This window comes from Opisthocomus hoazin, chromosome 7 (genome assembly GCF_030867145.1).
Source record: "Opisthocomus hoazin isolate bOpiHoa1 chromosome 7, bOpiHoa1.hap1, whole genome shotgun sequence".
NCBI classification, from domain to species: domain Eukaryota; kingdom Metazoa; phylum Chordata; class Aves; order Opisthocomiformes; family Opisthocomidae; genus Opisthocomus; species Opisthocomus hoazin.
The window spans coordinates 9926790-9941311 of record NC_134420.1 but is presented as its reverse complement, the minus strand read 5'-3'; the positions used below and the strand labels follow the sequence as shown (position 1 = coordinate 9941311).

The 14522-nt window shown below is 42.6% G+C and overlaps 1 protein-coding gene across 1 annotated transcript in view; it reads right to left on the bottom strand.

Moving 5' to 3' along the window:
* Positions 1–14522, bottom strand: part of HIPK3 (homeodomain interacting protein kinase 3) — an 81765-nt gene that overhangs the window by 57641 nt on the left and 9602 nt on the right. Inside the window, exon 2 of the mRNA XM_075425417.1 lies at positions 6422–7514. Coding sequence (XP_075281532.1) covers positions 6422–7512 — 1091 coding nt within the window. The 5' untranslated portion in view covers positions 7513–7514. The remainder of the gene's footprint in view (positions 1–6421; positions 7515–14522) is intronic.

Sequence of the window (14522 nt, the reverse complement as noted above, 5' to 3'; positions counted from 1 at the left end):
AACAGCCTCAAAGCACGCACATAGCCCACGTTACAGTCCTGCTCACGGGCAGTAATTACACCAAACAACTCAACTACTTCAGTTTTTTTCCAAAATCCTTTAAAGCAGAAGAGATCACACCAGACCAAAGCACAGTTCCAAGCTGCAGCAGAACTGGGCAAGTGAAAGCAGTGTCAGGACCACAGGACACAATGATTATCACCCTTCCTCCGTCCTCTCTGATCCTTCATGGGAGAGGAGAGTAAGAGGAGGGAAGGGGAAAAGCCTGCTCTTGTCCAACAGGAATACATCCAACAGAGATTTTTCCATCCCTCTGAGCTCCGCCGCAACAGGAGTGACATTTGGCATTTTATCTGGAACAACTCTGTTGATTAGCAACTATCCTTGGAAGGTTGGGGGGAGGATATCACTGCCCGATTCAGGAATGAGTTGACTCCAGTGAGCGCGTCTACTCACATCACTTGCTTTTCCTTACGGGCACGCTGCTGAATAACGAGGATTGTATTTTACTGCTGTCACCAGCAGAGCAGAAAACCATTTCCTAGCTCTGAGAGTCCCTTAATAACCAGACACCTTCCATTCTGCCAGCATCACTCAAGCTGTCCATCAGCCTGTCGCAGGTTCAGCTAGTGCCCTGTTTTAGTCAGAGATCAATTGTATTCCTTCCCATTCATTTCATTTTCCCAATTAATTTGACCATGCTAAACTGCAGTTTGCATACAGACTGCTGGATGCCAAGAGGAGCATCCTTCCATCAGAAAACTGAGTGCTTGTTCTCAAAAAATATTTTCAGTAAAATTTCCAGCTGTACTCTAACAGTACATCACAATCTGATGAAGCAGATGTTTTCTTCAGAGACAGGAGGCGAAAGACAGGAAACGTAACCGTCGGGGCAGCTACAGAGGCAACTGGAGCAGCGAGTGTTCAACTCCCTTCGGAGGCTGCGCATAAGGAGCGCGCAATGAAGTAACACACTCACTCGCTCACCTGCAATGGCTACTGTTAAGTCCATGATATTAGGAAGGATTTTACAAATGATGCGTTTTGTAAGGTTTACTGAAGTCTCATTTTCAAAATCCTGTCTTTTACATGAAAGTGATTCCCCTTGACAATCAGTTAAGCAATAACTCCTCCCAACCAACAGCAAATCCTAGAAATCATGAAGCTGTGCACACGGTGTTACAGCCAAGCAACAAGTGGGAGAAGAGAAGGAAGAGGCTTCATCTTACCAAGCCCTGCCACATAGATGTTACCATTAGATGGAACTGTGCATTCTTTAAATACAATTCACCTGCTCTGAACAACGGCTGAATGGTACAGACGACAGCAATGGGCAGAAGGCATCACGAACAGTCATGTGGGTATTCGCTAATGAGTAAAACAGAACTCCTGAACCGCTGGTGTTGCGCACAGCTATTTCAAAACAGGGAAATTATACACAGGTTTCAACAGAAGTTTCTCCAGAAAAAACTCCTGGAGGGAGTACCAGAAGAAAGAAGAGGTCTGTTGCAAAACCAGACCTGAAGTTAACTCTGAACATGAAATGCTGAGAAGGCCATTGCTTCCCACAGCAACAGAGATGAAAGTGACCCGGCTCCCCGAAGCAGACGGGCAGAACTACCTTGACCATTTCACATCACTCGACTCTTGTTGGAGGTTACTGCTCCTTGGGGCCTGCCATTTCGAAGGCCCTCTTCTCACACCCGCTCCCCTAAATATACCCAATCTCAGCAAAAAGGCAAAGCAAAAGAAAATGACTTTGAGGAAAACACCATGCCCTGGAAAAACTTTTCTGCTTCGCCAGATGAGTGCAAGACACCAGACTACGAAATCAATGTGTTGATTCTCCTCTTCCATAGCCTGCACCATGCCATAAGGAGAAAAGAAACTTTTGATTTTTGATGCAACGCTCCCCTTTTCGTGATCTGGGGCACAGCTGACCAAGAGGACAGCCACATACTTATCATACTGTTTCCATATATGACAAAAACTTGATCACCTACGCTGTATGTAAGGGGTTTTTTCTTTTCAAAATGTATATGCTGCCTAGTTATTTACCTACTTAGATCACTCACAAAAGGTCAACAGTCTTAACATGTGAGGCCAGCAGCAAAGAAAAGGCTTCAAATACCAGATTTCTCTAGCCCACAGCTATTAAAATCCAGACCAGCGTAAAAACAGTGTGTAAGCACAGACACAGTCTTTTAGGGAAAGAGCATTCAGAACAACATTTCATCTTTAGAACAAACAAAAAAAAGTCTGTGACTCAGGACAGTGTATTGTGGTTAGTATTTATTCTCTAATTTCTAGCAATATATAACAGCCAGGAGTTTCCAAAAGGTAATGAAATATCAAAAAGAGTATTGTTATACTTGTTTTAACCATTTCTTACTTTGCTTGATAAAGCTGAAATAGAAACAGGAAAACATCAAATCATTACCACTCCATCCAGTTTGTCTCCATTTTTCTGCTTGTCTACGCCCTTTTAAAATACAAGCAGTCTCACTTTTTTACAACATCTTCTCATACACAGGCACTGTAATCTCTCCAAGAGTCATCATTACGTCACCTCTTCTTCTGCCATAGACTAAGTAAGGTAAATCAGCCCATTATCCACCCACCTGGCTGTATTACGTTCCCTGCCCTAAATCCTAATCCTCTTATTGTTTATTTTTCCAATTCATTACTCACTTCCTCTTACTGATGTACAATACTGACACTACCATTCAAAACAAACATCGTAACACGAGACTGTGACATTCTCCATTCTCACGATTATTAGCTCATGATAGTCCCATGAACTAGAAAAAATAAAAAGGAGTGACAAGATCAGAAGAAAAACCCCAAACAACAAACAACCCTTTCTCTTTATTCACTTTGCAAGACTTCCTCATGGGTCTCTCTCAAGCATTCAGCGTAGACCTCTACAGACACTGGTGGGCATACGCTTTGCACAGAGGTGGTGCAAATCCTATTCCTGAAAATGACCATGGTATCAGCTCACAGTGCTGCCAGAAATAACCATTCCTCCCTTCTCCCCGGGCCACCTCCCTCCCTGTTCACGCTGGCACGGGCACTTGGAAGATGCAGGGTGCACAGAACGAGGGGTGGGCATGGGGCTAGCATCACCCCCAGAGTGGGACGGCACCGGCACAGTGGGGCTGGGAAGCAGCATCCCGATGCTGCAGAGATGCTCTGAACACACACCATCATTGATGGGCATTTCGCTCCACCCTTTTCTAAAACCTCAGATCCTAAAACAGCCACTTAAAAACAAAATGCTTCCTCTTAACTTTTTCTTCAAATTCTTGGCTGAGTGCTTTTGCACATCAGAACAGGGCAGGTTCATACCAATTGACATTTACAGGGATATTTCCTAGGCCAAAGCAGTGCATTACAACTGTCACCTGGTGAAGCACAGTCTCATGCACTGCCATCTCTGACCATGCAAGGATCCCCACTGGCAAGAATCACAGGTAAAGCTCACGCTAATACACATACAGCTTAGCACAGAAACAATTTTCAAAGATTGTACACAAGAATACAGACGAGATCACGCTAATAGAAGTAGTGCTATAGGGAACAAGCATTTTCTTAAACACTTCCAATATGACTCTAATTGGATTACTTTAGTTGAGGCTTTAAATAGCAAGAAAACATTTGTTGAAATGATTTTTAAATGACCTAAACAAATACATAGCACCACTGAGCTTAAGGGCGAAGAAAAACAAAACAGAGATTTCAATGTTGCAACTGCTGCTCGATTTTCTGAAAGGGTTTGTTTCAACATGTCATACTCAAACAAGTCAAACCTGCACTATCACTCCCACCCTTTTCTAATACAAAAACATTTAAGTACAGTTATATTTTATTTGATTGACAAAAAGCACAATCTCTTGCAAAAAAAAATCCATCTCAATACAATATATTCTCTGCAGGCCCTTCTCATTTCTCTTTAAGGCTTTTCTCTTCAAATTTCCCTGGCATCATCTATTCCGAGACCTTCTGGACAAAAATTCCTATTTTCTGATATTATTTACACTAGTCAGGAGCTTCCAAAGCAATAAAAAGAAAGTTTGAGAAACTGCATGCCAAGCTGCACAAAGTTAATTCGAATCACTCAACTGGCAGAGCACTAAGCATCCATGATGAAATCCAGCATGCTAAAAACCTTTTCAGAAGTAAACCTTTTCAAAAGTAAACTCTCTGCTGAAAAGAGTTTTGAAGTACAGGATCTTTTTTTTTTTTTCCAAAAATTATCTCAAGCAATATTGAACTTAAATATAACACCAAAACTATTCAAGTAGACAGACCCTCATCTTTTTTGGTTTTGTATGTCCTTCTTAATTTCAAAAAAAATACTGACTTAAATGTTACTTTATAGAAGGATTATAAACATATAAAGATAAAAGAATATTATCTGCTACTGAACAGCCTGAATATTTACAAAGCACTTAAGGGCAACTTAGTAACTCGGGAATTTCAGGTGCATGTTATATGAGTATCATGCAGCATCCCTGAGCCAAGACAAGCATATACACCCACGACTTTTGTTGCTGGTGGGGAAAGAGTATCTTTGAACGTACATCCACAAGGAACCCCACTCATGCTTCAGTGCATGTAATGCAATACAAGTATCCAAAATGCACCCTAGGTGCCAAGGAGTCGCAACTGATCTTGCTGCCAGCATACAGACCTGCTCAAACTAGTAAGCATGTCAAAATTCTATACAAAGTTACAAAATATAGGTGTAAAGGAACATCGTCCCAAGTAAACCAAAAATACAGCTAAAATTTGTATGCAGGTAACTGAATATGCACAACAATGTTATGTCTAATGAGCCATCTGAAACAGAAAAAACAACTTGAAAGCAGTTAGTTGAGAAAAAAGTACGACAGGACCACCCAGCCTGGCTGTCTACAGCCTCTCCCTTTGTCAGGTCTTGGGAAGGCAGGGGGGACACATGGTAATAGCTCACAATGATCTCTAATCGCTTCAGTAAATAAAAAGCCAAGATACATAAAGAATTATTCTCAGACCACGCATCCTGAGTATCTGCCACACTGCAAATTTGTACAGAACAGCTGATGTTAAGATATTTGCACTTGTCTAGAACCTTGCAGAATTCATGTTGCCTTTTCAAGACTTGCCTGTTTTTGTCCCGAAAGGCCCCAGAATACTGTATCATAAGTGATGTATAGTTATTACACCAAAATGAGCTCTGGAGTTACTTAATTCCTTATCTCCTCTTGTGCATATTTTTGTATAATAGGGGTATGCCTCAATCCATGTGGCTTCCCAATTTAGTTTTCTGTTGACGAACTTTGTATAGTTTTTAATCCCTTAGCTGCAGTTTGTAATTAAGTAATAGAGAAATGCAGGTGATGAATTAGAATACTTTTTACGAGTACTGTACATGAAGTGTTCTTGTTTACAAGCTGCAGTCAAAAAATAGTTATATTCTTCTGGCATGAACTCCAATCACTAATTTCATCAAGCCTAGAATTGCACAGTACAAGTTTTCACTTCCAACATGAATAGCTATAAAATATTTAAAGTTTTCTTCAAATTACTCATTGTCTTAGTTTACCAGCTTTTTACTGAACTGGCAGACAGGCAATACACAGGACATAGTACTTCCAACAATGCAAAGCAGAACTGAAAAAGGTCTTCAATCAAGACAAAATCAGCTCATAAAGAAATCAAAAGGACCTCAGATCCTAAATATTAATAGCTTTCGAATGTCATGCAGATTGGATAACTATACAAACAAAAAAATTACAAATATACATCCATTCTGGAGTCAATGTAGAATGCGCCCATGTATCAAAGTCACTTCAAATGCCCACCTGGTATCACCTTAAACATTTAAATATCCTATCACTCACTAACTCCAGAAGTTCACTGAAGTCCACGGCTGCTGAAGGCACTCAGTCAGAACGGAGTTTGTAAGAACTAGGCAAAATATTTACAAGTGCTGGAGAAAAACAAAGGAGTTTACATAATCTTTGGCAATATGGCATTTCTAGTACACTGTCCAGCTGCTTACAGAAAAAAAACACGTCATGTTAGGAAGGCAGGAAAGGCATCCTAATCAAGTGAAAGCTTTTTTTTTTATTTTCCTTTTAAAAAGTCTCATGAGAGGTCTCAAAATAACAGTAAGTGATGACTGCAGAGTACAACACAAAACACACTTGCAGAAAAAAAAAAAACACCACCATAAAAACATTCAAAGCAAGTATTCACATTTAAAATGGTAACCAACCACTCAGTCTTAGTATGGCCTTCATTCTTAGGAGGTCCTTGTGTTTTCCAAACTATTCTTATTAGTTATCTGGAATAGTAATTATTCAAGCCGCTAACTTTAATAAATGCTAAAACCTTGTTCCATTAAAAGTTAAAAACAGTAAAAGACACCTACCTGTAATACCGAGATTGTAAATAAGTTGAACAAATAGTCTTTGATACGTGGCTGGCAGACCCAAAATCTATTACTTTAACCCGGTAAGGCTGCCGAACAGGATCCACCAACATGATGTTCTCTGGTTTGAGGTCAGCATGGATTAAACCCAGACTTTTTAGTTTTTTCAGTGCAGTGGCCACCTGTTGCAGAATAGGCCGTATTACTTTCAGTTGCAAAGGGCTGAATTTGTTTTGCTTCAGGAAGTCGTATAAATTCTGTTCCAACATCTCAAAAACCAGACAAGTATGGTTACGATGCTGAAAGCATTCGTAGGCTCTCACAAAGTTAAATTCATCAGCATTTTCAGTACTCAGTCTCGCTAATATGCTCACTTCTATTTGTCCTTGGCGTGCATACGAAGGATGATTCTTCAAGATTTTGATTGCCACAATCTCATTTGTCCCTCTTTTCCAGCACTTCACTACTTGTCCAAAGGTCCCTCGCCCCAGGAAATCAAGAACCTCGTAAGTGTTTTTCACAGAACACAATACCTCATGCTGTACTAACTGGTAATCTCCATCTCCGCTTGTACCACTTTGTTTTGAAGTTGCAGCCGTTGTCACAACCGTCACTGGGTTTCCTACGTTGGTTTGCAACATTGCAGGCAGGATGGACAGTTCATCGACAATCTGCATCGTGCTGTTTTGATTATCCAGCTCCTCACTCTTACGCTTCAATCCACATCGCTGGGGTCCTTCCAGGATATCTGATCGGCTTCCTTGCGTCCCAGTCCGAGGTGCCTCTAACTGAGCTTGCTGCGCCCGCGCTGCCAACGCTTTTGTGGCACCTGCAATATTTTTTAAAGCAACAGCATTTGACTGCAACAAGTTCTGTCCTCGAGGTCTGTCAAATGGGTTTTTAGTCTGAAAGTACGTACTAACCCTGTGGGGAGAAATTCCAAAGTTTTTACCATTCACGTAGATTTGCGGGTATGTTCTTTCGTGGTACACGCAACTGCTTGGTTCTAGTTTGAGTTTCTTCACACTACAAAAGGCACTTGACTGGGTTTGATAAACATATGGTGGATAGACCAAGACTTGTGAGGCCATACCTACGGAGGGAGAGAAAAAGAAAAAGCGAGTGAGAATCCTGCATTCACATTTCCAAGCTTTGCAGCAGCTTCCTCTTCTAAAAAAAAAATCAGGACATGAGTGTATTTTCCAAAGGAGACAGCCTAAAGTTATTTTGTATTTAGTTTCTCATGGCCAACAGCAAGGTCCTCATGCCTTAGCACTCGTCAGCACAGAAGGACGGCAGCAGCAGCAGGTCACCGCAGGATGCATTTTTGCCGAGATTGCCTGCAGCAGGTCACTACTCACAATTTTTGAAGTGGGGGAACTACCTTTGTGGTATTAAAAACTCCGCTTTCATTTAAAAACCCCCAGCATTTCTACATACAAAAGTACCGTAATGTTCAGTAACGTAAGTCAAATAACCAATTCAAATATTTATCAATGATGATGTAAAATCACTTAAAAGGTGTTAATTGTGAGCCCATGCTACCTGTTACACAAGGTCTCCGACCTACTCATCACAAGCACTGTTGGCTTCTAAGAACAGACAAATGACACAACTGCCAAAGCTCGAAGAATTTCACCGCGATGAAAGTGAAAGCGGTTGAGCCATAATGGGGCCCAAAATACTTTAGGGGCGTGTGTACGTTCACACAAACAATTGCAACTTTCAGTTAAATTAAGATATAACCTACTCCATTCACAAAAGGCAAGTGCTTTCTCTAAATACCGTCCCACTGCAGAAGTCTGCACATCAGTGACACACTTGCAGCGGGCAGAGGCACCAATTTCTTTTTCCCCCCTCCTTCAATTCAGATTTGGAAAATAAATACTAGCCTCATACTTTCAGATATCCCAATTTCATAAGTTAGGCAATAGAAAACCTGCGCCCTAAACTAACCTGTTAAATTAACAAAGGATAATATTCTACGGATCTACAAAATACATCCCTGATGAAGATCATTTCTGAAAACGGAGCTGATAATTGTAGGTAGACAACTTACAAGGACAGAATTCTCACACAAAATCTATTTTTGAGTGAATGTGAAGGGAAGAAAAACAGTATCCTTTTTTCTATACATATTTTCTATATTCTGTATGTATTTTTTGTCTATTTTTAAATGTTTTTTTCTGCCAACACAATTACTTCCTTGCTGAGAGAAGTGAAAGTCAGAATAAAAGATTATGGATAGCTAACTTTTGAATTCCCAGTATGGCTGAGATCAAAATTTCAACCTGAATGACTCCACCTTCCCTGAGGTCATCACATTTTTTAAAAGCTACGCCCGTACAGCCTCTCAGAAAGAACACTCGCACCTCAGAAATCGGTAACAAAGAACATTTTTGCGCAAGAGGCGGCAGTTTGCCAGCCCGGGAGGCCCCCGAGCACAGCAGCCGCGTTCTGCACAGCCCGTGCAACGGTGCAGGATTACTCCTGCTGCCTCCCCCAACTCGCCCCAGCTCAGGACACCAGCTCTGCAGAAAGCAGAGCCACAAGACCGCCCAGGGCCATGCTCCGCACCGTACCTCCCTTTCCCAGGCACGAAGCGGAGCGTGCCAGCACAGCATCGGAGGGAGGAGAACAACGGCAGCCGTACCTGGTCCGCACGTAGGATGAGGAATCTCAATCCCACCTTGAATTGTACAGACCTCGCCTCTCTCGGACGCTGCACCTTCCAGCTCTTGTCTCTGCACTGACCCTGCTGCGTCCCCTTCTGCGCCCAAACACCATCCTTAAACTTATACATCACATAACGCTAAACACTAAGAAAAAGGCACTGGATGGACCCCAGTGTAAATGACTACAAGGTTTCAGGGAAGTTATGGCTTATAGCAGTCTGATCAGCTCCCAGAGATGAACTAAATACCAATAATTCATTAAATCACTTTTTCATACCAAGCACATGAAGATTCTGGCAATAAGAATTTAAATTGCAGATGAATCACATAAAACTTGAGCCAGACATTGCAATGATTCTGATCAACCTAAACCTAACCAAATGCACGGCATAATCATTCTGAAGCTGTGATTTGATTTATGCAAATTAACATTTAAACATCTTAAGAGTGACTAAAATAATCATACCGTCACCTCAGTTTAGCATCCTATAATGGTTTTCGCCCCAGCAGCAGAAAAAAACTTCAAAGCTCTTTTCTTTCCAAAGCTGTTTGCTCAGAGCTAGACAATGCAGAAAGCCCGAGACCGCCAGCAGCCAGGTTCCCTCACCATCAAACATTATGGGACTGCCACCGGCCTCCTGCTCCACGCCGAGGATTTAAGACTAACTCTCAACCTCAAAACACAGGTGAAAATTCTTCAAGTTCCCGAATCCTTGCCTAAATAACACACCCCATTACAAAGTGCCTGGTGCACAGCATAAGCGTATTATTGACTACGGGAACTACCCTCTCTGCTATAATAATTATACTTAAATGAATCGTTTATCCTGATGACATTACTTAGAGCTCCAAAATCAGCCCTCAACAACCGCCCCAGAGCACATATACGTCCAAGGGTACTTGGAGCTTCCAGTGCCACCCACACAGCTCAGGCCAACCCAAACCTTCTGTCAGCAGCCTACCATTCTTCCAGTTCTTCTGGGATGAGTCAAATACCAGATTTGCGATATTTACTCCAAAGCACACCTTACCAAATAATTTTTTTTTCTTAAAATCTTTTCAAGGTTCCTGTTAAAAAAACAAACAAACAAACAAATTCTACTTGCTTTTTCACCAGAATCCCCACCTTCACCTCTTTCACACACACATGCATGAGAGAAGTAAAACATTCAACCTCAAAAATTTTTCACACTTCAAAAGTAAGGAAAGTGTCCCTCTTTTCCCACAAAGTTTGCAGACAGGAGAATTCAGATGCCCAGCACCACCTCTGCAACTCGGAGTCTACTGTAAACGACAAATCTCAGTGCCAAGCAGCCCCAGGAGCACGGCTACACCACGAAGCTCCCAGGCAAGACCAGGTCAGGCACGAGCAGCCGCAGCTGTGCTGCCTGATGGGAAGGAGACCAGATGCGTGGCCCATGGGCGAGAGCCCTGCCACGCTGCAGCAACCCCGGCGTGTCCACTCGCCTCGAATCTGCTGCAATCACACAGTGAACGTCGCGCTTGGTTTAACTTCTGGAGAAGGTATTTGCCTGTCTAAGCATGTCACCAATGCTGATAGCATAAAATCAAGCCAACTACTTTGAAAAGGCAGTGGTAAACCTACACGGCAATTAAGGAGGTTTTCTGAACATGGGACAACAACTTGGTGCAGGTTGTTGGTGCAGAACGGGGGGAGGACAGTCCTCTAGCATGGCCAGATCACTCACATCCTTACCTGAGCCTGTTGGGACCACTGGTATTCAAAAACATACATGTTTTCTACAGTTCATGCTATTCAAACCAGCCCAGAAGGACTGGAAACACATAGTCCCAGCTTTCTCCTTAACATTAATTTCAGTCAGATGAGAGACACTAGACTATCATCTTTTGGGGTTTTTCTACTACTTAGAAGCTTAGCTCCATGACCCTGAACGCCAACCATATTACCAGTTCTGTTCTCAGATAAGCAGTGTTTATTGAATGATGATGAGAACATTTTTGGCAACTCCAAGAAAAAAAAGTTTAAGCACTAAATAAAAAAAGATTACATACTCTGGAAGAACCACCTTTGACGCAGTCGTGACAGATTGAACTCAAGTCAAATTTTACTCCAGGACGGTAAAAACAGTCTTACAGTTCTTGTACAAGCATCTAATTTCTTAGCTTCCCCTAAACACTTCTCCCTTACCCCCATAACCTCAGTTTGGGTTTGGTTTTGTTTTTTTAAACATATACTCTGAGATGCAATCTCATTTGGAGAGGCTATAGTATCCTCATATAACCAGTGAACAAAGCATTTCTATAGGTTTTCCTGTGAAACAGGCACAGTAAAAATCCTGCAGCATCCTACCCCTGAGACTGCTTAAAGACTTCTGCCATGCCCTCATACGCAGTGCTCAGAAGAGATTTCGAACAGAAGCACACTCTTTACTACAGGTTAACACATATGCAACAAAATACACCAGCAGAGCACATAACTATCCAATACAACCAGCCACTGGATGTCGTTGCTTCGAGAAGCTAAGTTTATTAACAGAATCGATTTCCCTCCACCCAGATGAAAATCCAGTCCCACACCCAGCAAGCAGAGCTGCACAACAAGCGTTCAAGAGAAAGGGAAAGTACTCTGACACTCTCTACTACAACAGCGCTGCCATGTTGGGGGGGATTTTTTGTTGGTTTTGAGGGGTTTTCCTGTGCTTGGGATGACGGTTTGGGGGAGAGATTTTTTTGTTTGGGTTCGGGGCTTTTGTTTTTACTGTTCTGGGGGATTCAGGTTACAATATGATCCTATGGATAGCTATACTGGAAAGAGTAAAGAGTTACTGTGTTGCAGGTTTTTTGTTTGGTGGGTTTTTTTAAGCAGGTCTTCTGGTAAAAGAAAACAATATGCTGTACATTTTCATATACCACATAGCGGATTTTTCTTCTCCCTCTCTTGTCACAAATCATTCCACTGAGCTTATACATCTTTCTGCACACTTCCTACCAAGACTACTCCTGCTTCCTGGTACCAACTGAAGCTTGTCACACTGTGTCTACATCAACAAATCCAGCAGCACAGTAAAACAGGGATGTGCAGAGCAGAGCAGGGGGTGATCAAGGAAAGAAAAGCCTCATTCTGTGCTCATTTCAGGGAGGTTACTTGAACCTGAACACTCCTAAGCAGCTGGCACACATCTTCCATTTACATTTAATTTAAAATAAAAACCAAATGTGTGCAGTACAAGACCACTCCAGGATGCAAACCAAAGCAGAGTAAACAAAACCATCAGCAGACGGACTGAAAATCGCAGTCCCCAGGTGATGTACCACAGGCAGCCTCCGGCTACTTCAGTAGCTTTAGACTCAACTTTTAGTTCTAGTCTCAGAGAAGTCAGTCCATTCCCCCTATACACATTTTTAAAGCCATCTTCTCCTTCCACGAGTGCAAGACGACCATCACAACTTCACTCCAGTGCAGTGACCGGTCCTGGGCAGTGGCAAACATGAGCCGAAGCTTGCTCCACAGTTCTCCAGCTTACTCTGCTCCAGTACTGAGGCTGCTGCATCTCGCCTCACGTGCCCGATGCTGCTAGCAAATACTGCAGGGGATGTGGAAAAGAAAGCCTGTCTTGAAACACCTACCAACTTTTATTACCTCTACATAGGCTCCCTTCGAAGCAAATGAGTCTTCTTGGCTCTAAGTTTTGAAGCAGAGAGAACTGGGAAGTCTACACTTGGCTTATTAAACATTGTTCTACAAAATGTGTAAATTTTGATCAGAGTTAAGACTGTGAATTCTGTGCTTCTGAAGAAAGCATGAAAAGTAATAAACATTTTAAATAAGTAAATTCATTGTTTATTCATTTAAATCAATCAATAAGTATGTTTTCACAAAGCAATGACAATAAACAGGAGGCTCTTCAGAGTTTGCCGCCCACCCCCAGTCAACCTGCTCTCTACAGAAACTGAACAGAGGAGGGGACAGACATTGCTCAGGGAAATGGAGCACCTCTGGTAATGTCTTGCTAATGTTCACCTAACTAACAATGCTCTTCACTAGATTCTTAAAATTACATCTCCAGCCTTCTCAAGCAGTTCTAGGTATATTCAGAAATATGACCAATCTGGCAGGCTGTAACAACCTCGAGAAGCACAGGCTGTTCCAGCCCTGATCACCATTAATAATTAACTTTAAATCGACATTTCCTCATAACAGAGTAAGGGGAAGGGGGGGTGGGGGGGGAGGAATGTAGCTGAGCAACTAGTTAGTAAGACTGCTACAGCAGAGCTGAAGAAATTGCCACATTACACCCTTAATTCTTCTGCAAAAGAAACAGCCCCTTTTAACTGCGCCAACTAGTGCAATGGCTGTGCAACCGCTGTGCTGCTGCTGTTGTAGTAAAATCCCCAGCAGGCAAAGCCTAGCCCGTGGCAGTCACCTAACACTACAGTTACAATTTAACTCAAGAAAACTTGTTTCCCAACTTCTTTCAAGCCTCCATGGGTGAGAACTGGTTCCAACACACTCGCACCCATCTGGAGGGAGGCTTTCTTAAGGCTCAGGAACTTCCAGCAAATGCACAATTTGAGCAGTAGCACTTATGAAGTGTTTTATTTACACTCAGCATCACTCTTAAAACACCATAAAAATACTAACCCTCATTTTTCCCAGGTAAAAAGAAAAAAAAGTTCTTTTTATATTAGGTGCCGCCCAACCCTTCAAGTTATTTAGCAAATACAAAACCTCTTGCCCCTCAGAAGAAACCTTATTACTGGTAGTAGCAACACCTCTGCGTTATTACTTTGGATATGTAGCCAAAGAAGCTGTACTGATGTGAGCACTTTCACACCCACGAACTGTTCACCCCTCCAGCTGTATGATTCACAACAAAGCACTGGCAATTGAGGCTTCTTGCAATTTATAAAGGAAAATGCACCTACAGAAAGTATAAATTGTTAAGAGAGACAAGCCCAGGGAATCCCATGCCCAGGCCACCTCGAAACCAGCTCAGCGAGCATGGAAGGGAGGGAGCAAAGGAGAAAGCACCGAGGCGTTTCAAGGAACACGTGCCATACGAACGGTTTCCTCGCACCGCCATGGAGACAACACCGGACAGCAACTGCGCAGGCACACGCACGCTCCAGCACAGAGAGCAGCGAGATGCAGAGGCCCTTCTGACGCTAGCTCGCCGAAAAAGCCAACACCCCGTTCTACGGGTAGCAACCAGAGACTCAGAAGTTTAACGACAAAGGCAACCATTACCATCTTTGATTAAAACACATACGGTATTTCAGAGCTCAGGAATTTTGGCCCATCATAGACCAAGAAATCTAAGCCGAGCCGATGGCTGCCTTTGCCTGCCGTGAAACCTGTCCTGCACAGAGCAGTGGCGAAGGCGGAGGCTGGAAGGCCAGAGGCTGGTTCCAAGCTTGGAGAGAGCCTTAGTGTGAAGCAAACG